The sequence below is a fragment of the Balaenoptera physalus genome, assembly GCF_965194825.1.
Source record: "Balaenoptera physalus genome assembly, chromosome: 4".
Taxonomy (NCBI): domain Eukaryota; kingdom Metazoa; phylum Chordata; class Mammalia; order Artiodactyla; family Balaenopteridae; genus Balaenoptera; species Balaenoptera physalus.
This window is the reverse complement of record NC_138891.1, coordinates 146501591-146526284: the sequence shown is the minus strand read 5'-3', so window position 1 is coordinate 146526284 and position 24694 is coordinate 146501591. Positions and strand designations below refer to the sequence as shown.

Below are 24694 nucleotides of genomic sequence, written 5' to 3'. Positions count from 1 at the left end.
GGATTATTCTATTTATAAAACACTCAAAACCAGCAAAACTAAACCATTCTTCTAAAAGTCACAGTGCTCCATACACAGAAAGTAACTTGAGATGGATCACAGACTTAAACATAGAAACCAGGCCATCTAGCCTCAAGAAGACACAGGAGATTATCTTCACAACCCCAGGACTAGGGGAGATCTTTTGGACAGGACACAGAAATCACTAACCATAGAAAACAACGATAAATTCAGCATCAAAGTTAAGAACATTTGCTTATCACAGGACACCGTTAAGAAAACAACTAGGTAAGCAAGACTAGGAAAAGTATTCGCAGTACATATATCTAACAAATAACCTGGGAACGCTAAACAATAAACTTTGGAAAAATAAAGACAAAAACAACTATAGGTGTCCCCCACTACCAAAAATAGAGCATTCCTCTGAAAGCTTTCATAAACCAAAATGGCACAAAGGTAAAGAAGCAATTACATTTCTTCATAAAACTGAAAATCCTCTTTGGATTTCTTTCTGTTAGCAAAAACAGGTACTAATGTAGGTCTTTTGTAAAAGTGAAGTGGTGTAAAGCGAGCTTTCGAAAAGTGAGGGATAGCTGTATAAACAAATATTCTATAGTTGGTAAATTTGTGTTTTACTGGCATGAGAAGTTGCAATTCTGAAATTAATCTGTGTGTATTTTAAGATTGAGCAAATAAGTAAAGATACTGTAGATAAGCCTTTTCCCCATTTTCTCACTATGGGAAAAAGGAGCTAAAAATAAGGAGAGGGGAAAAGCTAGAATAAATTCTATGCTGTTGGATTGGAATTGAAGATATTAGTGTGAATTCATGGTTTTTATTATACATACAAATAGACAAGTAGATATAGATGTGCATGTATATACGTACATTTATATTTTCTGGCTCTGTCTATTGAAACAGCCTAGAAGCAACCATACCCCGCAAGCAATAAGCACACCTAGCACCCAGATCTTGGATTCTAAAACCATTCTCCACCGAAAGGAACCACGGCTCCTTGAAGAAATGGCTGGCTTGGGGCTGCAGCAGGAAAGGACAAAATAAGCCTAGAAAATCTTGGTGCCAGAAAGTGATGAGGGCATGTTGAAAGGTCACAGATGCCAATTCAAAGGCATCCCAGTGGCCAAATGTACGTATTTCAGCAACAAAATAAACATTGATATGATGGATTAAAACCCATAATAAAATAAGTATCTAGGAGTCCATACTGATATAAATAATTGAATAAATAAATAAATAAATTGCGGAGAAGCAACAGTTCTTCCTTAGAGTAAAATGCCAATTAATATATGTAGATGGAATGATGGAAACAAAGTCATCATTTGGCCAACACCATCACAGTAATTACTGCAGGCAAGAATCTTCAATGGAAGCTAAAACTAATGGAAAGTATAATGAGAAATGGAGTATTTACAGGGTCTCTAAGTACCTCCACAGAATATACTTATTAACCACAAAGGGGAAAACAAAAACTTCTCTATCAGCAGAAATCTGGCAGGCCCCCCAGTAGTGAGACATAGCTAGCACCACACCACCTGTGCCTCTTCTCAGGATGCACTCAGCAGACAACGTCATCACTTCCACCGTGTTCCTGCCAAAATGCACAACCTGACTTCAATCGGAAGGAAACATCAAACAAACCCAAACTGACAGGGATCCTACAACATAAGTAGCTAGTACTCCACAAGTATCAAACTTATAAAACACAGAGGAAGACTGAGAAACTGTCCAGATTGGAGGAGACTAAGGTGACAAGGCACTGAAATGCAATACAGAATCCTGGACCAGAAAAATCGGAAAAATTAGAATAAGCTCTATCAACTAGCTCACAGTATTGTTTCAATGTTAACTAAAACTGACTGCGATTTATACTATGATTACATAGGTGTCAATATTTCAGGAAGCTAGGTGAGGATCTCCAGGAACTCTGTGTTATTTTTTGCAATTTTTTTGTGGGTCTGACACCTTAAAACAAAAAGCTAAAAACCACAAAACCTTTAACTTAAAAAAGACTTGTCTGATTTGAAAATAAAAATATGAAATTAATAAATGTTAATTTACACTACGAGCCTTTCTCCTCAAAGAGCCTAACTAAGCAGGAAACATACAGAGAAAAGCCACTGAGAGTAAAGGCTCAGCACTCTCAACGTGGCTTTCGTGGACTCAGCTGTGACGAGACAAGCTTGCTGAGAACCCGCAGCCCGACCCCAGAGAAGCAACAAGAGGACGAACATGAACCGAAACTGATATCCAGCCTCAGGTCCCTCAGACCACAGGGAGTGGAGGCAGAGTGAGCTGGGCACAGGCTGATCCAAAGACTCAGGCACCAGAGTTCTTTCTGGGCAGCTGCTCCCCGGGCAAAGTCGGAGCGCTATGGCGAGGTCTTCCAATTCGTCAGAAGAAGGAACATTCTATAATACGTTTGTAGGTAGAATATCATAAACTTTATATGCTAGCAATCATTCCTTTTTTTCCAATAAGGCAGTCCAGACACAGCATGACTTTGAGTCAAATTCTGCTCTCAACCACCAGTTTTCAGCTCATTCTAGTAAACACCTGCCCCTGCCCTGCTGCACACAGGTTAGGAGTACTCCCAGTTTAAGTACACACACGAGAGGAAGCCCCAAGGAGAGGAGGCCCCAAGGAGACCCACATGCAGGCAACCAGGAGGCCCAGGGAGGCCATGCACCCTCAACACCCCGGTCCACACCCGCCCCTGCAGCTCACAGGGCCACAAACAGCAGACAAGACACCATTTCTGTGACACCTTCAGCCCTGCCCTCCTCACCCCACATTCAGAAAGAAGGGAAAGGACAAAGACCCACAAGTAGGTGGATTTGACAGTAGGTGAAGGGATATTATGGCTTAAGTGTCCAGAGATAGCCGTCAGGGGGGCTGAGGCACAGCCACACCCGAGGAACCCACACTTTTCAAACTCCCGTTACCACACCGAGCACCAATACTGACCCCTGCCTTCAAACAGCTCACCCCAAATTTCTCAAAATCATGGGATGAAGAAAAAACTTTAATTAGAAGTAAAACCACAAAAATATACGCCCCTTTTGTAAGATAAAATAAAACCCCCTTTCCCCACTTTTGATAGGCAAAAACAGACCGAAGACCACTTTTAGTAAATTACGCTAGCAATAACCAGAAGATAAGCAAAACGTGAAAACACAGAGCCGAGCAAATCTACCTGAGGGACTCCTGCGCCATCAGGGGTGTCGCTGCACGACGTGTTCTGGCCAACGTCCCGGCCTCCCAGGAGTCCGCCGGCCTCGGCCGCAGCTATCGGACTCTCCTCCTGGTCAGGCGCATCGACAGCCGCGCCCTTCCTCTTCGCCGGCGTTTTCTTCGAATGCGCACAGTCACCTTTTGTTTTTCTCTGTCGGAAGTGAGCAAGCTGCGCAAAAACGTAGAGAGGTAGTAGAGGCAAAGGTAAGTGAGGAAAAAGTAACAGAACCACAAAGACAGCAAGCTTGTGGGGAACATGAGGCTCTGGGGCTGGCTCAGTCCACGCGGCCACACCTGGCCAGACTCACATCAACCAGGCCCCGACCCAGAAACACCACCTCCGTTAACATCTACGATACTGGGAGTTAAAGGTTCAGAATGACACCCGAAGAATCTAACATTAAGAACTGTTAATGGTGCCTACAGACAAAGGAAAGCAATAAGGCTGACTGGCAGAATAGCTTTTCCAGCCCCTGACAGTTTACAGAAAAATTCAAAAATTAAAAAGTACATCTATTTTAAAAACTGACAGCTTAATCAAGGCATGTTTAAGGTTTAAAACTATATAGAAAAGCTAAATTCTCCCTTTTTGCCCCATTTTCCCCCAATCAGGGAAATACATAGCCTAGCCAAAACCTCCTTGCCATAGATTCTGAGACAAGGTACAGAAATAGCAAAAAATTAATTAAGCCAGGTCAATCTAACATCCTCCTTTATGGAATCAGATGTTCTATTTTTCATGACGCAGCTCACCAAAGCACCAGGGACCTCCGCAAAATGTCCCTATCAGAAGGCACACCTGGCTCTGTTCAGTCCCACAAATCTGAGGGTTTAGACTGTTCACACACCATCTCCCACTAACACCTTATTCAAAAGGTATGATAGCTAACGTCAGCTTTTCACAGGAGGACAAGGTCCTTCAAATGACAACTCTGGTCATAAAAGCAAATGCATCTAACAAATGTTTGTATAAATGATAACAGAAGTGCACAATTTCATGGACATAGGAAAATCACAAGAGGCAATTTAAGTGAGAAAAATCGTCTCTCAAGAACAGACACTGCCTTCAAAACCAGCCCCAGATTCGTTGATTTTGTGCCCAACTCCATCAACTCTAACCGTCTGTGAGTTCCCTTCCTGCATCACAGACCCAGTCTCCGGCCTGTGGTCACCCAACAAGAAGCATCTGTTTCTTCTCCCTAGGTGAAATCTTCTCATCACCATTAATGCTCCTTCAAGCAACATTTCGGCACATTTACAGACCATGGTGAGCTCAGGGAAAACGGTGGGTACTAAACTCCGGCTCGCTTCCATCTCCTTCCTATGTGCCAGGCACATGCAAAGGGGAAAAAACACACAACAGCCTCACTCTTCAAACCCCAGTCAGAAGTCTGACCTGCACAGGAAGCCTGAGGAGGCCGCTCTGTCCTCTGCCTGTCACCACCTCACACCACTCACCATGTGTTCTGAGTGGTCTCTTTAATGCAGTGGCCCTGTGGTTTCCTCGAGGGAAGGAACTAGCACAGAACTGAACACCCCTGAGGGCTGATCCACGTAAAATTCCCGATGTCTAACCGCGTCTGACCTCAAACAGCAACCTCAGAGGGCTCTGCCTAATAGTCGCGGGCACTGCACAGCGGCTCCCCCCGACAGCCGGAACGGGGTGGGCCAGGGCGGCACAGCACACGCGCCCAGGCTTTCTCCACTGTCTCTAGGGCCCGCGTCTGGTTGGCAAACGGCTCAATCGCCACAACATGCCCAGAACAGTGAGTACCGGACGGTGCCTACGTGGATGACAAAGGCCACTCCGGGACCGCACAGAGCTCCAGGGGGCATCCGCAGCGCACGGACGTGACACCTCCCGGGAGGCTCCGTCCGGGCGTCTGGAGCTCCCAGGCCCGGCGCGAGGGGCGGCCCCGGCAGAGGCCCTCCGCCCTCACCTGCCCAGGACCGTCCACCTGGGCCCCAAGCAGCGAGGAGGCGGCACAGGCGTCTCAGGAGCCCCGACACCAGGGCGTGGGTCGGTGGGAGGCATTCCACAGGGTGAACAAGTCCCGTGCCCGGGAACACCACTCCGAACTTCTGTAGCAAAAAGAACTGCAGAATTCCGTGTAAAACGAATCTCTGCACGTCGTTTTAATCGGATGGAAACTGAGCTGAGCCCTAGGGGGAGCGCCCGTGTCGCCCAACTGCAGGGAATCCCGGCCTCCAAGCCCTTCAGGAGTCCGGGCAAGGACAGGGAGACGCGCAAGTGCCAGTAGGTGTGCACAAGAGCGCAGGTGTGGTGACAGCGCCCGTCCCGGCACCTCGGGCTCCGGGAGCGGGCGGCTGTCAGGGACGCCGCGTCCGGAGGACACCACTGTCTGTCAATGAAGCCGCCTCGCCGGCTCCTCTGGCAGCTCCCCGGGGGTGGTCGGGGCGGGGGAAGGCGGGGGGGTCCCGGGGGGGTGGCGGGGAGGGGACGCCCGGCTCCCACGGCCCCGCCCCTGCCCAGCACAAGCGCAGCCCCACCAGTCCCGACGTACCCCGCGCCCGACCTCTCCACCAGGCGCCGCGCGCCCCCGGCCGCTGATTGGCTGTGGCTACGGCGGGGGCGGGCCCAGGCAGAGGGCGGCGGATTCAAGATGGCGGCGGCCAAGGGGCGGCTTCCAGCCCCGTCGGCGGAAAGGGCAAGAGTGCGGCGATAGCGGTCCCCTCGTGGCCGCGTCCGCTCCTGGCAGGGAGCGGTGGCAGGCGCCGGAGCCCGCCCTGTGGAGCCCACGCCGGGACAGCGGGGGGAGGAGGCGCTGCCGTTTACCTTCGCTCTCCCGGCCTCCACTTTTCTGCGCCGCCGCTCTCGCTCATCTTCTTCCATCTTACTCGGGGGCTCTTCGCAGGTCGCCGGGAGGTAGCGGGGCCGATGCGGCGCCGCCTTCGCTCTATTTACACTCCCTCCCCACCGCCTGGGCTCACCCTCCCCCTACGACAACTGTCACGCAGACGTGGTCCCGCCCCGCGCCCGGCCCCGCCCCGGGGCGTGCACCCCCGGCCCGCGGCCAATCAGAGGCCGCGGTCCTGCCCTCGCGCACGCGCGTTCAGGGCGGTGCCCTCAAGGAGGCGAGGCCCGGCGGAGCTCCGCCCCTGCGTCCGTCCCTCCGATTGGCGCACGGACGCTCCCGCCTCTTCGGGCAGGACCATTGAGCTAGGCGCGGCAGCCTCGGCGCTCTCTGTGGTTGGTCGGTTTGAAGGGCCCCGCGCACGTGGGTTGTCTGGCCCGGCTGAGACTGGCGCGGAGGCAGGTTCGCGTTCGCGCGAGGTTGAGGCCCCCCGGGGGGAGTCTGCGCCGGTGTCCAGTTGAGTCAAGCTTCGCGAGCGCCCGGGGATAGCCCAGGAAGCTGGGCCCCACTGCCTGCGTGCGCCAGCTCAGGGCTGCCCCTAAAGTCGCTCCGGGTTGTGGCCGTGCCCGGGGGTGGCGGGAACCAAACTCTCGTCTCCAGGGTCCTTTCGCCGACCGGGATGCTGGCCCTGTTCGTGCCACGATCGCAGCCAGCCAGCAGCAAAATCACTTGATTCCGTTCCTAGGAGTCCCTCCCTTGGGTCCCGCTGGCGCCTGGACCCACAGAACCGGAGTGCCGGGGGGCGGCCAGAGTTAGTGGGAATCGGGGCCGGCACCCCCAACCCACGGAGCCCAGAGCTACAGGGACAAGAAGCCACCGGCGGTGCTGCCACTCCTGGACCCATGGATTCTTCCCACTGGGGACACAGTGCCATATCGAGGGTTTAATGCGTCTGCCCCCAGCTTGCACAGTCATGGGTCCACTCTGGCACCTCTGCCATAAAGCAGTGCCCTGCGTCAAAGAGTGTTAGGAGGGACCCCATGCAGTGGGAAACTCTGAGAGAGGGTCAGGCTGAAGCCCTGCGGGCAGGAAAGGCAAACCCACACCCGGAATACAAGTGTATTCCTGTTAGGACAGCCCCTGGAACCCCAGCGTGGAAGGGGCTCCATAGGGCCAACTTGCCAAGGGGCCTGTAAGGATGCAATTTTAAATGATACAGTAATTGTACACAGTTCTAGATCACCAGAGGGAGAGAGCTGTTTCAGTGAAAGGCAAAAAGTCTCTTCTCACATGGAAAAGTTTTAAGGCCTTGAAACGTTTGGGTAAATCATTCCAAATATATTGTAAATGGTTATTAAAAAGGAATGTGCTGTACTTCCTGTTCAAATTTCTGTGAAGCTAAAACTGCTCAAAAAGAGAGTCTGTTAAAAATTTTTTTTAAAAGAAAAGGAATGTGACGTGGGTTATGAATTCATGGCCCGTGTGGGAATTGTCGTCTCACGAAATCATTGTTTGTTCCTTAGCTTCAGACTCCACTTAAGCCTGTTTGTCCAGATGAGGAAGCAAGGCGAGGTTTTTATTCCTAGCCCACGGTTTTGATTAACAATCAAATGCTGCTACAGTTATCAAGCTCATTGGAAGCTGATAAGCTCTGACTAACTGACACTGATCCAAAGCGTGTTGTCGGCACCTCTTGTTACTGTAGCGTAACTGTGCCTGGGTGAGCGTTCCCTCGCGGAGGGTGGGGTGTGGGGTGGGGGGATGCTGTCACCGACTGATTATGGTTACCTAAGTGGGGGGGGGTCATAAACTCAGGAAGAAACACAGGAAACCCCTAAGCAGCTGTGCCTCGGTTTCCCTGTGTGAGAACTGAAAACACCCACAAACTTGCCCCTGCGTCAGATCTGGCCGGGGTAGAGCTGGGTAGGATGACGGTGCTGCAAGTGGCAACTAGAGGAGAGGCGGCATATCAAAAGCAGCACTGGTGCGGGTGACTGTGCAGGGGTGTCCAGCAAACACACTGTGGGTTTCTGTGTTTCCTTCACTCCTGTGCCTTCAATGCAGTAGGGCTTGTGTGCAGGCCGTGTGCTCCCTGTCTGCTCTCTGAGACTGAGTGGCAGTAACTATGCTCCTCCACGAACGTGCTATAGTGACTTTACTGACACAAGCTCACCTTTCAACCTCAGTGTGAACGTGTGAGTCTAAGCACCGCAACTTACACAAATCTTCAGGGAGCCCTGGAAATTCAACCCCCTCCTGAGTCAGACCACAGCCCTTTGTGTGGTGAGTGGAGCTTCCAGTCTTGGCTCACAGACATGAGGCGGTGGCCTCATAAGACCAGGGGTAGGCAGGCAACACTAGCTGACTACAGGATCGGATTTCCCAAGAGCAGTCAGAGACTCAGATCTATGCCTGAATCTCTCAACCTTTACATGTTGCAGTACATCTAAAACTTTGTGGGGGGCCCATGTGTTTGCCCACGCTGCTTTGGCCAGTGGTTTTCAAACTGTGTTCCGAGGAACCCCAGAATCATTTCCATGGCTATTCTAGATATTCTGTAAATGTTGGATCTGACTCTTAATTTATTTTTAACAATTAAACAGCTGTCCAAATATGTAGATACTCACCTTCAAGGAGGGAAACATAACCCCCCACTCATTATGTATGGGCTGTGCATAGCTACTTCCTCCTGAAAAAAACAATGTAGAAAGGGAGAGAAAAATAGTAGCTGTGCAGTGGTGAAACCTGATAGACACGCCTCCACGGGGTAACTAAGGTCAACATCCACAGTGTAGGTCATGTTGACGGCACACACCCTGGATGGGGCGTGATGAGAAGGGCCTTTTGCCTCTGTGGTCTTCCTCCCAAAAACCCATAACCCCAGTCCAATTGTGAGAAATCATCAAACAAATCCCAATAGTAGAGGGACACCCTACCAAATGCCAGATACAGTACATATTGATACAATATAAAACAAAATACAATAGTACTCCTCAAAACTGCCCTTCCTGGGAAGCATTGAAGTGAAGCATCATTTAGAAAAGTCTTTCCTTGATGGGCATACCCCCTCCCCTCCCCTCACACCCCCTCCCCATGCCAGCCCTGTGGACATGCCCTCTGCCGGGCAGGTGGGTCACCCACTGATGGTCCCCCTCCCAGGTGCCCCTGCCCCTGCCCCTCAGACACCAGGAACCCCTGCCCCTCTCTGGGCATGGGTCCCGGCTGGGCAGTCCCCCTGCTGGAATCACATCCACCCTGAGGGGTGGTGCCTCGGGGTGGCCCCATGTTCTCTGAGGTGCCAGCTGGGTGCCTGTGGGGTGAGCCCACCTTGAGTTCCCACCCAGAAGCCCCCAGGCACCTCATTGGCCAGCTCCCTGGTGCCACCCCCCTTGCCACCCAGAGGTTCCTGAAGTCTGCAGGGAGGTGGTGGTCGCACCCTGTCTTCCAGTGTTCTGGCCTTTACTCCCGTCTGGCTGGCAGGATCCCTAAGAAAGGCCAGGGGCTTGCTGGCCTCCTGGAGGCCATAACGGACTGAGGGCAGGGGTGGCAGGCCCCCGTGGTGCGTGGGGGATGGGTGCCATGCCTCCTCCCCCACCCCATCCTCTGGGCTCTGTCCTCCCCGCCAGGGCTGCGCTCTACCCCTCGGGCCCCAGCTGCTGCCCACTTTTTCCTTCCCAAGGAGCCCCGCCTGGCCACACCTGGGGATCAGCAGTGTTTACTGGTAACCCCTGCATGGGGACAGGCGGGGCCTGGGAAGGACTCTCAGTGGAAACCTGGCAACCGGGCCTCGCCATGTCTGCGGCTCCTAGCAACCACCATGGCGATGCCCAACACTGTGCGCCAACCACCATGGCGATGCCCAACACTGTGCCCCACCCCCCAAGCTCTTCTCTGGCCGTAGAGGCCAGAAGGTAAACCGAGCCCAGCGTGGGATTCCTTCAGTGACCCCAGGGTTGGCCTGCTTCTCTCTGGCTGAGCAGTTCTTCCAGAGGGAACTGAAACGGGGAGGGGGTGGGCCCGCGGCGTCCCCTCCTGTGGCCCCAGGATGCTGGACTCCTCGGTGGCAGATCGGTTGACCCGGCTGACCCTGAAACTCCTGGAGAAGGTAAGACAGCTGGGCACTCGTGTTTTTAACAGCTTGTTACAGAAGCACAGCTTTGAAAGGTAAGATTATACCTGTAATGAGCCCACTTCCAAAGCAAAACCCTTTTCAGCGGTTTTAGCCTCGTAGTGAAGAACTGTGGTTCCTTGGTTTTTCTTCTTTGTGTTTGTACAGAACCAAGTAGGTTCTCCTGGCAGTTTCTGCAGCCAGGAGGCAGGCCCACACCCCCAGGCTGGAGCGCTGCCAGGGCGCCCTGACACTCCGCCTCGGGGCCTCCCGGCTTCCGAGTTTAAGGGAAGACAGACCCTACCGGGTGCGGCGTCTCGGCCAGGCCTGGGGCGGGCAGCCAGTGGACGCCCTCAGGCCGGCCTCCTTCTCCTCCTCCGAGGGTCTGCGGGCTCCTCACGGCTCCCCCCACCTCACCTGCCTGCTCTGTTCCTCTGCCCCCGAGGGCTGCCCACAGGGGCAGCAGGGCTCACCCCAGAACTGGCCCAGACAGCGGCTGCTCGGCCCAGGGCTCAGTGCGGCAGTCAGGGTGGTCAGGACACAGGGCCGGCCTGGTCAGGCTCTTCAGACAGCCTCCTTCAGGGGCCTGTGGGTTTCAGGGGGGAGCGTGTGTGCGTCGCATGGGGAGCGTGGCCCCCGGGTCCCACCCTGGCTACTGCCCCGCGGTCCGCCTCACACGCTTCCTGCTCCCAGCCGCTCCGTCTGGGCGCTGGCGCCCGGCCTGGCCCCCCACACCGAGCCTGCGCCCGGAGCACGCACCTCGTCCTGCTCTCTTCTCCTCACAGAAGCTGAAGCAGGAGCGCGAGGATGTGGAAGCGGGTTCTGAGGACCCCCACCTCACTCCCGGTAAGAGCCCGGGCTGCTTGAAGCTGCGCAGGCCCCGGAGCAACCTCCGCTTATGGCGAGACTGTCCTCTAAACTTCTTTACTTTCAGAGCGGAAAGGCCTTTGTTGTGTCTTTAACACACACACACACACACACACACACACACACACACACACACACACACACACACACACCCTCATATCGTATCACATCCAGTCTGCATACCCAGGAGGGCCCGTTCATCATTGCTGTTGCACAGTTGAGCGCTAGAGACCCAGAGAGGTTAGATAACCAGCCCAGGCTGCCCAGCTCGATCGGAAGTGGCCACACCTGCATCAGACCATGTTGCCCTGAGCTTGCTCTGCGGTGTGGGTGTGGAGGGCCTACCCCATCCGTGTCGGCCTGCACATCCTCGGGCGCCCAGACCAGACGCCCCGTCGTCCCCAGCCTGGCTGGCGGTCCGATGCTCAAGCCACAGGACCCAGGGCAAGGACTGCTTTCCCTGGTGACGGGCTCCGGGCTCAGGGACATCTAGGCGAGGTGCTGGGGAGACACTGCTTGTTCTTTACTACGTGGCGTAGCCCCTTGGGCTGCGGGGGTTCCAGGCAGCTCCCAAGTGCAGCAGACAGAGCCCAGGGCCCAAATCCAGATAGAAAAAAAAAAAAAAAAAAAAAAAAAAAAAAAATCCCAAACCAGGTCACGTGACCGAGGACAAGCACAGAACATGGAACAGTACAAACGAGCCAGGGAAGTGGGGACTCCTGGAGGGGGAGTGGGGACCCCAGAGGACAGGCAGCCTGGGCATCGCCAGCTCTAGGGGGAGGCGGCAGGCCTGGGGGGAGGGGGCAGGCCCGTGCACCCAGAGGAAACGAGCTCAGGGACCACCAGAGGCGTGGTCTCCAGGACGCTGCAGGAGCCGTTCCCTGAGGCTCTGTGGACCGCGCCAGCCTCCAGGCTGCTTGGGGCTGCGGGGTGGCTCCAGGTGACAGGAGGCTGGGCTCTCGGCCCCATCCCGAATCCTGTGCGGGCCTCCTTCCTCTCGCCGCATCCTGTGGAGCCCGAGGGACTTTCTGGCAAAGGCACAGGAGCAACAGGGTGCTCGGGCCCCAGGGGAAATTGTCACTCTGCAACTTCCGGCTGCTTTCCAGGAGTAAGACAGACCCCCGTGAGAGACTGAGCTCCCCGAATGCCCCCCACCACTGCCCACGTAATCCCCACGGGGCAGCCCCCCGAGCTCCGTCCCCAGGCACCTCCCTCCTTCTCCGGGACAGGCGTGCAGGTCCCGGGGATGGGCGCTGCCGGAGTCTGCAGTGCTGAGCCCTGAAGCACGCGCTTCCCTCCAGGAAATGAGGATGGGCCAGAGGCCGCCCTGCGGAGCGCTCTGCGGATGAGGAAGGACCTTCTGCAGAGACTCTGGGTAGGCCATGCGGCCACAGGGAGCCTTGGCCTGAGCTCTCTGCAGCTGAAACTGCGGCCTGAGCTCAGAGCAAACACGGGCCAGTGGAGGTGGGGGCCCTTCTGGAACCCATGCTGGTTCTGATGTTTGCGACTTGGGGGTGGACAGCTGATGGACTTGAGCAGCTGAGGGGCGTCACTCCCCAGTCACGGACTCCATGGAGAGAGGCGAACTCGCCTGTTTCCCCTAGGCTGGGCTCTCGCAGGGGGCTGTTAGCTGAAAAACACTGCTCTGGTTGCACACGATCAGAGGTGGAAATGCCGTGTGAAGGGTCCGGTTCCCCCGGAAGTGGGATTCCAAGATGACCAGGGCTTCATCCAAACCAGAGGCACCAGCAGCAGGGAATGACAATGGGAAGGGGTGCGTTCGGGTCCAAACAATAGTTGTGATAAACTCACTGCTTTGTAGTGAAGTCGACCTGGAAGCATGCTGGAGAGACAGAATATCCTCTATAGGCTGGAAAAAGTCGTTTGGGGTCAATTTCTCCTGTGTGCACCATGCAAGGGCCTTCAGGCTTTGCCTCCAGGGCCTGGCTCCAACTCCGACCCAGCTGTGCCCTGGGCCTACCATCTGATCGTGCGCCCGGGTCGGGTGGGAGGGAGCCTGGTGCACAGGGGTGGCAGGTGGTCCTGGGGCCGCTCCCCCACAGGGGGCCACACGCCTGTGCGCTGGCGCTGTCGTGCCAGGCGGGGTGAGGGCCTGGGACACGCCAGCCCGCTCCGGGTGTCACAGCTCCCCGCCTCCGAGCACAGGCTCTGCTTTGGCGTTCCAGGAACAGCACCTCCTGGAAGAGGTCTCCAGGGCCCGCGCCTGGAGGGGGCTGGACGGAGGAGCCCGTGGGTCAGTGCTGCCCCCAGAGGTGCCCCCCGTGGGCGTCCACCCCGCTGTCTCCCCGGCCCCACCCACCCTGGACCCACCGCAGATCACCCAACACCCGGTAAGTCTTCCTCGCGGTGAATCTGGGGGACAGAACCAACGCAGGGAGGGTGCCACGCCCCCAGAGACCTCTCACCTAAGCAGGGATGGCGGTGTCTCCACACCTCCGTCTCTCGCCTCTCTCAGCACCTTAGGGAAGTACGCGGAAGGGGCCGTGGGCTAAGCGGCGGCAGTGGCTGCAGTCCGTGTCTGGCTCTGTCGGGGCTCATGTGTGTAATCAGGCCTCACAGGTGCCCTGAGAACTGGCTGGGGGTAGGGGGTGCTTATCTCCTCATTACAGGTGAGAGGCTGGGGTCCCAGCTCTGCCCCACGTCCTAACCTTTGTGCTAGGAGCAGAAGTATTAGGGGGTTTCCGTATCAGGAGGGCCTGAATTTGGGGAAGAAGTGTGTCAGCTCCTTTCCGAAACCTCATAATGACTGGGGAAGCTTAGCCGCTAGTCTCCAGGGCAGAACTGTAAAAGGTGGAAGACTGCTCCACTTCTGAGATCCTCACGCCTACATTCAGCATCCTGGGTTACAAGCGATGGAAAGCAACTCTGACTTTCTTAAGCAAAAGGGATTGTATCGGGGGCAGCTGGATGCCCAGAGGAAGGAAGGGTGGCAGCTGGTGCCTGGCGGGCTGCGGCCTCGGGGGTTGAGTGCATGAGGAGAAGACAAGGCAGGAGGTGGGCAGGGCCAAGTTGAGAAGGTTCTGGATCGGCTGGCCAGGGAGGTTGCTGGTGCCCACAGGCTGGGTCCGTGACCTGGAGGGCGTTTATCCTCTGGGAGGGGACCTGGCAGCCCATGTGGAGGGAACAGAGAGGGAAGGGGCGTGCCAGCAGAGCCCCCAGAGCCCCCTTTGCCCCAGGAATGGTGGGCTGAGGGTGTAGGTTCTGGAGGCTCCCCCAGTCCAAAACGTGCTCATACTTAGTGCAGTTCCTCAGGCCCAGTCATGCTTGGGTGTTTCAGTCTCAGCCCCAGTGACACCACGAGAGCAAGCAGGGGCCTTGAATTTCCCAGAGACTCTGGGGTAGGAGGTCCCCTCTGCCGTGACAGCACCGCCGCTGGGACTGTCTGCTGGTCTGTGCGGGGCGGGGGGTGCTGTGCGGGGGGCGGCCGACTGTGGCTACAGGCCAAGCTGGCTGCCACCTGTGTCAGTACGACCTGTGAACCGAGAGGGGTGGTACACTTTTAAATGTCTGGGAAAGAGTCAGGGGAAGAAGGATAGTTTGTAACACATGAAAATGATATGAAACACACATCTCAGGGTTAGTAAGTGCTTACATGTCTGGGGCTGCTTTCCAGCTACAAAGGCAGAGGTGAGCAGTTACGACTAAAGCGTGTGGCCACAAAGCAGGAACGATACACTGTCCAGCCCTTTACAGGAAGTTTGCCATCCCTGGTCGATGCCATCCTTTCCGTGAACCGAGAGAGAAGGGACAGGGCAGGGCCTTGTGCATCCAGAAGAGGATTAAAATAGAAATCAGCACCTGGTGTGCGCCCAAAATTTTTGTGCATTTATTTTAACTCAGGAGGGAAGCCAGAGGGTATTTCCAAGCCAAGATCCTTGGATGCCTCTATTAAAGCAGAATTAATGGAAGCAGGGACGAGCTTAGCCCACTAAAGCCGGGAAATGTGGGAAACATGAAAAACACCACGTCTTACTCAGCTTGGGCTCCATTACAAAATACCACAGTCTGGGTGCTTAAACCTCAGACGTTTACCTTCTCACAGTCTGGAGGCTGGACGTCCCAGATGAAGGTGCCAGCCAATGCAGTTCCCATGAGCGTGCTCTCCTGGCTGGTGGGTGGCCGCCTTCTCACTGTATCCTCATGAGGCAGACAGCATCTGGTGTCTCCTTCTCTTCTTACAAGGACACCAGCCCTATCAGACTACAGCCCAACTCTTACGACCTCGTTCCCTTTATCACCTCCTCATAGGCCTCATCTCCAAATGTAGTCACTTTGGAGGTTAGGGCTTCAACATATGAATTTGAGGGGGGACAAACATTCAGTCCATAACATTCCACGTCCTAAGTGATACCCAGACTCAAATATTTATCTATTCAGCCATCTGTTTAACCTCTAGGGTTTCTCATTTAAAGTCCCCCATGGATAGCTGGTGGATGGATGTGTGTATTGATGGATGGATGGTGGGTGGATGGGTGGATGGATGGATGGATGGATGGTGGATGGATGGATGGTGTGTGGATGTTGAATGGTGGATGAATGGATGGATGGATGGATGGGTGGATGGATGATGGATGGATGGATGGATGGATGGGGGATGGATGGATGGATGGGGGGATGGAATGATGGGTGGGTGGATGGATGGATGGATGGATGGATGGATGGATGGGGGATGGATTGATGGGTGGATGGATGGATGGATGGATGATGGATGGATGGATGGGGGATGGATGGATGGATGGGGGGATGGAATGATGGATGGGTGGATGGTGGGTGGATGTTGGATGGATGGATTGATGGATGGTGGGTGGATGGATGGATGGATGGGGGATGGATTGATGGGTGGATGGTGGGTGGATGTTGGATGGATGGATTGATGGATGGTGGGTGGATGGATGGATGGATGGATGGATGGATGGGGGATGGATTGATGGATGGATGGCGGGTGGATGTTGGATGGATGGGTGGATGGTGGGTGGATGGGTGGTGGGTGGTTCTGTAGGTCACTATTCCCGGGGCACATTCAGGTAATGGGTCGTCTGGCTCTTCTAGGCACTCCCACCTCCCACCACCATCATCCAGCAGCTGCCTCAGCAGCCACTCATCGCACAGATTCCCCTTCCCCAGGCCTTCCCCACTCAGCAGTCAGGAAGCATCAAGGAAGGTAAGTGTTGATAACGAATGTTGTCATTGGTTTACGCAATTCTCTACTGAAAAAATAGTTTTGTAAGCAGGGTAGTATTTTAGGGCCAGCTTTTGACTACTCAACTGAAGCTATGTATTTACCAACATGAAAATAATTTCACTTTGAAAAATCCTTACTGATGGATATCCCTGAGGGAAGAAGCCTGGGCTCAGATTTGAAAGAACTGTGTTCCAACCCAACTCATCCAGTGATTAGCTTCCAAAAACCCTTGGTTAAACTGCTTTTCTCTTTAAGTAACTTTTAAATACTTGAATTTTAGAACAGCTCTATTGAGGTGACATAGAATAAATTGCACACTGTTAAAGTGTACAATTTGATAGTTTTGACACCTGTACACACCTGTGAACCCATCACTAAATCAAGGCAGTGAACACGGCATCACCTCAGGCGCCTTCTCCCGCCGTCCTACCTGCTTTGTCACTCTGCGTCAGTTTGCGTCTCCTAGGTTTTTGTATGAGTGGAATCACACAGTAGGCGCTCTTTTCTGTGTGGCTTCTTTCGCTCAGTGGCACTGTTTTCAGACTCATTGCTCTTGTTGGGCGTAGCAAACCATGGCTCCTTGAAATTGCCCAGTGACCTTACATTGTGTGGATGGACTGGTTTGTTATCCTTTCACCTGCTGATGAACATCTGGGTCATTTCTAGCTTTGGTTATCACCACAAAAGCTCCATGGACACTCACATCTGAGTCTGGATGTACATTTTTATTTCTCCTGGGTAAATATCTAGGACTGGAACGGCTGAATCATGGCAGGTGTGTGCTTAAAACTGCCATGTGTGAGAGGTCCAGTTCCTCGATACCCTCGCCCGCATGTGGTGCGGTCAGCCGTGTTAGTAGGGGTGGTAGTCGGTCACTGGGGTTGTAGTTTGCGTTTCCCTAACGATGGGAGGTGTTGAGAGTCCGAGGCAGACTTGTGTGTAGAATCACCTGATGAGTGTTCTCAACTCTGTCCCCGTGACTGTAGCACCACCGTGTACGTGGTACATGCCAGGCCTGGGCCATGGCGGCCTGCAGCTCCCCAGGGGGACCGTTCTCACCGTGACACACACGAAGGTGGCCTGGAGGTGCAGAGAGAACAGCCCGCTGGTCTCTCCTCACCACCCTCCTTGGTTTTTCCAGATGAACTTTAGTGACTGTCAGGCTCTAGAGGTGAACCCAGCATACCCTGTGCGTGTGTGTGTGTGTGTAGAGGTGAACCCAGCATACCCTGTGCGTGTGTGTGTGTGTAGAGGTGAACCCAGCATACCCTGTGCGTGTGTGTGTGTGTGCGCGCACACGCGCAAGTGTCTGTGTGCCTTTAAAAAGTGCATTTAAAATCACTGGTAAAAATGAAACAGTCAGTAAGTAGCTAGTTATTCAGAAAAGTAAAGTCACGTTCCTTACCCCACTCCTTATACCAAAACAAATTCCAACTGGATCAAATACTTGAATGTAAAAATAGGGAATCTCAAAAGTACTACAACAACCCCTTTGGAGAACTGCTGGGCTGCTTCCTATGAAGTTGGACACGCGGTTTCTGGAGCTTCACCCCACCCCACTCCCCGTGACTGCTCTCCACATCAGTTCTACCTTTTCGGAAAACTTCACAAAAAAGACACTGGTATAACGTCATACAGAAAATACATTTGAATTAACTCACCCTTTATTGTATCTCAGACCATCCTTCTGGAATCCCTTCCTATCATCTGGGAACAAGTCTTTTACAAGGTCCTGCAGGAGAGGCTTTTGAAGCTCCCTTAGTGTTCACCTTCTTTTTATTTCCCCTTGTTCTTAAACACTAGTTTTGCTGGATATTCAAGTGTAGGTTGATAGTTATTTTCTCCCAACACTTTCTAAGGACCCCTGTGATGACATTGGGACCACGCAGATAATCCAAGATAATCTCCCTATCTGAAGATCCTTTTTAAAAAAAATTAATTTAAAAAATTGTGGTAAAAAACACATAACATAAAGTTGACCATTGTAACCATGTTTAAGTCGTGCTAACTATATTCAACACTGTTGTACAACAGATCTTTAGAATTTTCCGTCGTGTAAAACTGAAACTCTGTCCCTGGGGAACAACTTCCCAGCCCCCTCCCCCAGCCCCTTGCGCCCACCAGTCTGTGTTCCATCTTCTTGATTTTGATTGGGCTACATGCCTCATAAGAGTGGAATCACACAGTATTTGTCTTTTTGTGTCTGGCATATGTCACCGAGCATAACATCCTCAAGGTTCATACATGTTGTAGCCTGTGTCAGAGCATCCTGCCTTTTTAAGGCTGAGTAATATCCCACTGTGTGGATGGACCCCATTTTACTTATACCTTCATCCGTGGGTGGAGACTCAGGTCACTTCCATCCCATCTCAGGATTCTTAACTTCGTCACATCTGCGAGTCCCTTTTGCTGTGTAACGGAACACGTTCGCAGGTTCTGGGATCAGGGTGTGGACATCACTGGGGCCATTCTTTAGCCACCACACTATTCAGTCCCTCAAACCGTGGGCCCATTTGGGGGGTTGGGCGTTCTGGTTCTGTGAAGCTGGGCTGTAGCCGCAGTGCTGCTCTGGTGCCTTCTGGTGAATGGACGTGCTCGTGTCTGTGGGGCACACACCCGGGGACGGGATGGCTGCTTAGGAAATACTGTCAGACAGTTTTCCAAAGTGCCTGTACCCATGTACACCGCACGGGAGGGGAGGAGAATTTCGGTTGCCCACAGCGACTTACCAACACTTGATGTTTTCAGAATTTTTCATTTTCACCAATCTGGTGGGCAGGTCATGGTAGCTTATTCTGGTTTTAATTTGCACTTCACCTTTTCATATATTTTTCGCCCTTTGAATATGCTTTTTTGTGAAGTTCCCATTCAAGTATTTTGCCCATTTTTCTTTCAGGTTTTCTGCCTCTTTTATTGATTTCTAGGAATTCTTTATGTATTCTAAAAATGGGTCATTTTGACATATGTATTGCAAACAGCAAGTCCTTTTTGTGGCCCTTGCACTCTCTTCGTGGTGTCTTTGGATAAGCAGAAGTTCTCAATTTTGGTGAAGTTCAGTTTTTCAGGCTTTACTCTTTATGGTTGGTACCTTTTGTGTCCTGTTTAAGAAGTCTTTACCCGTCAAGGTCAGGAAGACGTTCTTCTGTATTTTCTTCTGCGGCTGTATTTCCTTTCACATTTAGATTTATGATCCACCTGCAATGGACTTCTGTGTGTGTTGTGAATTAGGGATCAATGCTATTATTTTTGCCATGGATACCAATTTGACCCCCTGCCCTTTATTGAAGACTGTTTGCCCACTGCACTGATGTGTGCCCTTGTGGTGAGGCTGTAGACGTGGGTCCATTTCTCTACCCCATCTGTCGACTAATCTTGTCATGCTCGATTTTACTCGGGGGGGACCCTGCAGGGCTGATGGGGAGGGTTGCCTCTCAGAGGGCTCACTGTGGGCGGGGCTGCCCCCAGGCCCAGGCCCACGTGGGTCTCCTCAAGGGCCTTTGCCCCTTGTGGGGCTGCCAGACTCAGCTTCTGCACTAGCAGTCTGGCTCTGGCCCCCTCCCCAGAGCCCCCCCCCGGCCCTGTGCCGACATCTGTGCCAGTCAGGGCTCTGCAGAGAAACAGAACCAGCAGGGTGTGTAATATAGCAAGAAAGACGTGTTTTAAGGAATTGGCCCACACGATTGTGGAGGCTTGGCGAGTCCACACCTTCAGGGAGGCCTGGGAGAGCGGCCTGAGTGGGAGGCTGTCTGCTGCAGCCGCAGCCCCAAAGCGCCTGCGGAAGCCCCACCCCAGGCCTGCAGGCCCCATCTGCTTGGCTGCGAGTGTGAGTGGTCCTTAGAGGCTCGCCTTCCTTTGGTGAGGCCAACAGAGCCTGGAGGGCCACCTAATTTCCAGGGCCTAGTTGCTGTGGAAAGAAGCAACATTTATGTCCCACACTGACCAAAATTAGCGTTTCACAGTGTCCTGAGTTGGTGAATATATTACCTTCCCGGGTGGCTGCAACAAAGCGCCACAAGCCGGGTGGCCTGAAACCGCAGGAATGTGTCTGCTCACAGTCTGGAGGCTGAGGTCCAAACTCAAGGTGTGGCGGGGCCGTGCGCCCTCCGAAGGCGCCCAGGGAGGGTGCTTCCTGCCCCTCCAGCTCCTGGGGCTCTGGGTGTCCCTCCAGCCTCCGCCCGCCTCCTCTGTGTCTTGCCTCCTCCTCTGTCTCAGAGCTCCGTCTGCCTCTCGCTCAGGAAGACACTGACCTTGGGTTTAGGGCTCCCCTGGGTGATTTCATCTCAAGATCCTTATCATACCTGCGAAGACCCTTTTTCCAAATTAGACCACATTCAGAGGTCCTGGGGATTAGGATGTGGATACCGTCGGGGCCACCACGCAGCCCAGCGGACGCACGTGAGGAATCCAGTAGCAAGAAGGCTCCACCATCAATAGGGCTCAAAAGGACACGTCTGCGAACACGGCCTGGGACCCGCAGGCCCACAGGACTCCACGCCTGCTCGCAGAGCTCTGCGTCTGCTCCACCTGAGTTCCGTGCCGGGAGCGGCCCGGTCATCGGCGGCCGTCCGTGCGTGACCGAGCCCTCCGTGCCCTCCCTCAGACGTGGCGGAGATGATGCTGATGCAGAACGCACAGATGCACCAGATCCTCATGCAGAACCTGATGCTCAGAGCCCTGCCCCCGTCAGCGCTCGCGCCCGCCCCCCCGCGCCGCCCCCCACAGGTAGGCTCCACCCCCAAACCAAGTCCAGAGGAGCTGGTGGCTCTTCCTCCAGAAATCCACGCATCTGTGGAGCTCTGAGAAACACATTTCTGGCTCCGGCTCTGTGCTCCAGCTTGAAGCTCCCCAGCGCCCCCAGTCCCACCCAGATGAGGAACGGGTTGCGCAGTTCAGGCCCCCTTGAGCCGGATGAGCTCTGCTGGAGCCTGCCCCCACCCTCCTGCCCTCCTGGACCCCTGCCCACCGCTGCTCTGACCCACACCCCATCCTGAGTCAGGAGCCACGTGGGGGGGAGGGGAGCCCAGGAGCAGCGGGGGGCCCGCTGAAACGCCCTGGTGTGTGTCATGCTGAGGACCTGCAGTGGGCTCGCCCCGCCGTCCTGCGAGCCAAGAGGCAGAAGCCGCCCTCTGTGCACCACCATTACCACTACGCGCCCCCAGCCCCGCTGCAGGCCAGCCCCACTCCTGGCTCCCCGGCGGGTTACTCCACGTGGCCCCCGGTGGTCTCCGCCACTGCCCTCCCTCCTGCTGCCAGCTTCCTGCCCACCGTGTGGCACGTGGCCGGTCCCTCAGTGGCCGCCCTTAGCACGTAAGTCCGGGCTGGGCTCCAGGCCAGCCTCCTGCACCTGCAGGGCGGGAGGACCCCAGGGCCTGGGTCGCCCCTCCTCACCCTCTGTCAGGCCTGTAGCTGCAGCAGGAGCCTGGGGAGGCCTTGCCAGCTCCTGAGGGAGGGGTTGGGGGTGGGAGGTAACCATGGCAGCCTCAGTCCTAGTTGCCACGCCTGGGTGTGGACCCCATGCCCTCCTCCCAGGGGAGCTGCCCGAGGCGTGGGTCATTTGTCCAGCCCAGCAGGGGAGGGCCCAGTATAAGCCCGGCTGTGAGGGTCCCCACCGAGCCCTGGTGGCGAGACCCACCTGAGCATGGTGTCTGTGAGCCAGACCAGGGCAGCAGCTGCATCCAGAGACACCCTCCTTCCTCTTAGGGCGGCGTCCGACGGCGTCCTGCCCACACAGGCTCCAGGCCTGTGACCCCACGGCGGGCTCGGGTAAGCGGCAGGCCCTCGTGCTCCCCCAGGGGGCTGAGGGTCACGAGGAGACACGGGGGTTCATCAGGAGACATGGCTCAGGAGCCAGGAGAGAAAAGGTCGACTGATGTAGCCACACAGAGCTCAAACCTTCCTGGGGGAAAACGCCATGAGCAGAGTGACACTCGTGGTGCCCGGTGGCCCAGGGGAGAGGCTCCGGCTCCTCGCAGGAAAGGCGCAGCCGCAGGACATGTGCCTGGTGTGTGTGTGTGAGGGCAGAGCTGCAGGCTGGCTCACTCACGTAGCTTCTCCTCCTGAAGCAAAGCACCGCAGGCCGGGCCGAGGCAGGGCCGTCTCCCGTCTGCCTCTGTCTGGATTCTCCCCACGGGACGAGTTACCTTTACTCCACTCTCTGCTCCGCTTTTATTTTTTTCTGGTGGAATTATGCTTCCTGGATGCTTTAATATAATTTTCTCGCAAATGCCATTTTCAAGTATTATGCATGTTTTCATTGGCCCCTTTTGGGATACATCATCTCTTTCCCCAAGTTCCACATGAGCAGGAGCCCTGCTCCGGCCTTGCATCTTTGGACCCTCGCAGTTGCCAGAAGGCTCGTCAGAGGAAGCGAGATGACCTCGGAATTGCCCTTTGGCTGCACACAGGCTCCCCCCGGGCTGACCTCGCCCCGTGCAGCTGCCCAGTGAGGAGAGGGCCGCGGCCTGGGTGCCTGAGTGCAGCTTTTCTCAACAGACAGCCGGTGTCTTGTTAAACATGCAGCTAAATGTCTGAGCCAATTTCCTTATTTTCACGTTGATGTTTTCTTTCTTTCTTTCTCCCCCAGCACTGCGGCCTGCAGGGGGCGGGGTGGGTGGGCACCAGGGAATTCCCATTCAGTTTGACGTCTTCTAACATGGCTTTTCCCTTTGGTTTTATTTCTCAACATAATTATTAATTCAATAGAGGGAAGAGATTTGACAGAAGTTCATCATCTTTGGATGGTCTGGTAAATTGGAAAAACTCAGTTTTGTTTACCTCCCAAGTCGGGAAAACCCCGCTCTTCCCTCCTGTGTCTTTCTCACCTGTGAGTCTCCTTTACTTGCACACAGAACATTTCACTCCCGTCACCACATGTGCGGGGTTTCCCCACATCAAGCAGTCCTCCGTGACCCCCGCATGGGTGTCCTACAGTTCAGTCCAGTTCTGACACCACCCACCTGGAGATGGTATCGGATCCCACAGGTTAAGGGCTCAGTCCCACAGGACTGTCCTCGCTTCAGACACCCGTCACAAAGCCAGGTTGCCACCTGTGTCCCCGTGGAGTGGGGTGTGTCACCCTCCTGGTATGTGGATGTGTCTGCGACCCGGCCCCCCCGAGCCTTATGCTGCGGGGACTGCATGGAGGCCTGATCCACGGGTAACTCCATCTCTAGTCCCCTCCCTACTCTGGAGAATGGGCGTGGGGTGGCCCTGTAAGCTCCAAGGTTCTCATCCTGGCTTGGTCTTCCTGGCGACCAGCCTCCGCCCAGGAGCCACCCAGAGTCACCTTATTAGGACAAATGGGGCTCCTGGTGCTCTTGTCACTTGGGAATTTACACGGAGCCCCATGTCAGGAGCCAGGGGCAGAGACCAACGTACGTGTTTCCTACGACCGCACACCTGGCCTTGCTGGGTCAACCGGGATGAAGGAAACATGTTCCTGAGTCCAGGAGAGTGCGGGGCCGGGAGAAGCCCGGCAAGGCCACCACTGGGGGGGCCTGCAGGAGGGGCGGTCACTGCTGAGGAGGGCCCGGGGGGACAGCACCCCGAGGCATGCCGACCTGGGGAAGCCGAAGAGGTCTGAGCAGGCCCTGGGGGTGAGGCTGGGGCTGCTAGGGAGGCGGGCTCTGGGGTCCAGGTGCCGGGAGTACAGTGGCGGCGGGGCGTGATACTGCAGCAGAAGACAACATGTCTATCTGGTTTTGTCCTGGTTCCTGGCACGGGGATCGGAAAGCCTTTGTGTTTCGTGACTGCGCTAATGAGGCGACTCAGGGCGCTGGAGAGCTTCAGGAGGGGCTGGTGAACACATCTGGGGGTGCACCCCAGCCCCATGGGGACATAAGCTCCCAGATATCACCCTACGGACGCCTCCCTCTGGCTGTTCATCTGTGTCCCTTGTAAGAAACCAGTGTTCCCCTGAGTTCTGTGGGCCATTCTAGCAAATTACTGAACCAGAGGCGGGGGTCGTGGGAACCCGATTCCTGGTGACGTCGGACAGTGGGTGCCCTGGTCTGGAGTGGGGGGCGGTCTTGTGGGCCTGAGCCCTCCACCTGTGGGCCCTGCACTGGCTCCTGGCAGTTAGGGGCAAGTGTTGTGAGAAAACCGCCTTTTACCAGCTGTGCCTGGTACCCTGGCGGGGCTGCTGGCGGCGGTCCCCTCAGCAAGACGTTGAGGACACGAAGCGAGAGGCACTGCACGTGCTCGGCGGCCTGCGGACCTGGCACGGCGCCTCCGGGGCGTCACGGCCTTGGGAGCTGAATCTAGAACACACCTAGGACAGTAAAGGGCTGGGGATGCCGGCGACACCCAGAGCAGGGGCCCTGCTCTGGCAATGCTGGGTTTGCAGGAAGCTCTGGGACGTGACAGCACGTGCCCGGGCAGGGTGGGCAGGAACGGCCAGCAGAATGAAATAGAACCAAGAGGCCGCACAGCCGGCAGACGGCACGGCTG

The 24694-nt window shown here is 55.0% G+C and overlaps 2 protein-coding genes across 9 annotated transcripts in view; one reads left to right on the top strand and one right to left on the bottom strand.

Moving 5' to 3' along the window:
* Nucleotides 1–6250, bottom strand: part of LOC309660237 (pericentrin-like) — a 28974-nt gene extending 22724 nt beyond the window's left edge. Inside the window, exons 1-2 of one of the 2 annotated variants that reach the window (XM_082460703.1) lie at nucleotides 6050–6250; nucleotides 3215–3421 (exon numbers count right to left, since the gene is read on the bottom strand). In XM_082460703.1, the coding sequence (XP_082316829.1) occupies nucleotides 3215–3421; nucleotides 6050–6106 (264 nt within the window). In that variant the 5' untranslated portion in view covers nucleotides 6107–6250. Of the gene's footprint in view, nucleotides 1–3214; nucleotides 4700–6049 lie in introns of those variants that run through there. The other variant, XR_014263297.1, reaches the window with a different exon arrangement.
* A 3694-nt stretch (nucleotides 6251–9944) lies between these two features.
* Nucleotides 9945–22790, top strand: LOC309659843 (uncharacterized protein C21orf58). 7 transcript variants are annotated; one of them, XR_014263001.1, is made up of 9 exons: nucleotides 9945–10173; nucleotides 10962–11022; nucleotides 12345–12418; nucleotides 13230–13394; nucleotides 16114–16225; nucleotides 20847–20968; nucleotides 21318–21553; nucleotides 21809–22009; nucleotides 22537–22790. XR_014263001.1 is itself a non-coding variant. In XM_082460013.1 (9 exons), exons 1-8 carry the CDS (start codon nucleotides 10114–10116, stop codon nucleotides 21990–21992), a joined length of 876 nt encoding a protein of 291 aa, XP_082316139.1. In that variant the 5' UTR covers nucleotides 9945–10113; the 3' UTR covers nucleotides 21993–22009; nucleotides 22537–22790. The 7 variants fall into 7 exon arrangements, 6 of the variants coding, with proteins under 6 accessions (XP_082316139.1, XP_082316138.1, XP_082316140.1 ...); XM_082460013.1 differs by having other exon boundaries at nucleotides 21947–22009; XM_082460012.1 differs by having other exon boundaries at nucleotides 21947–22790.
* The last annotated feature ends 1904 nt before the right edge of the window (nucleotides 22791–24694 follow it).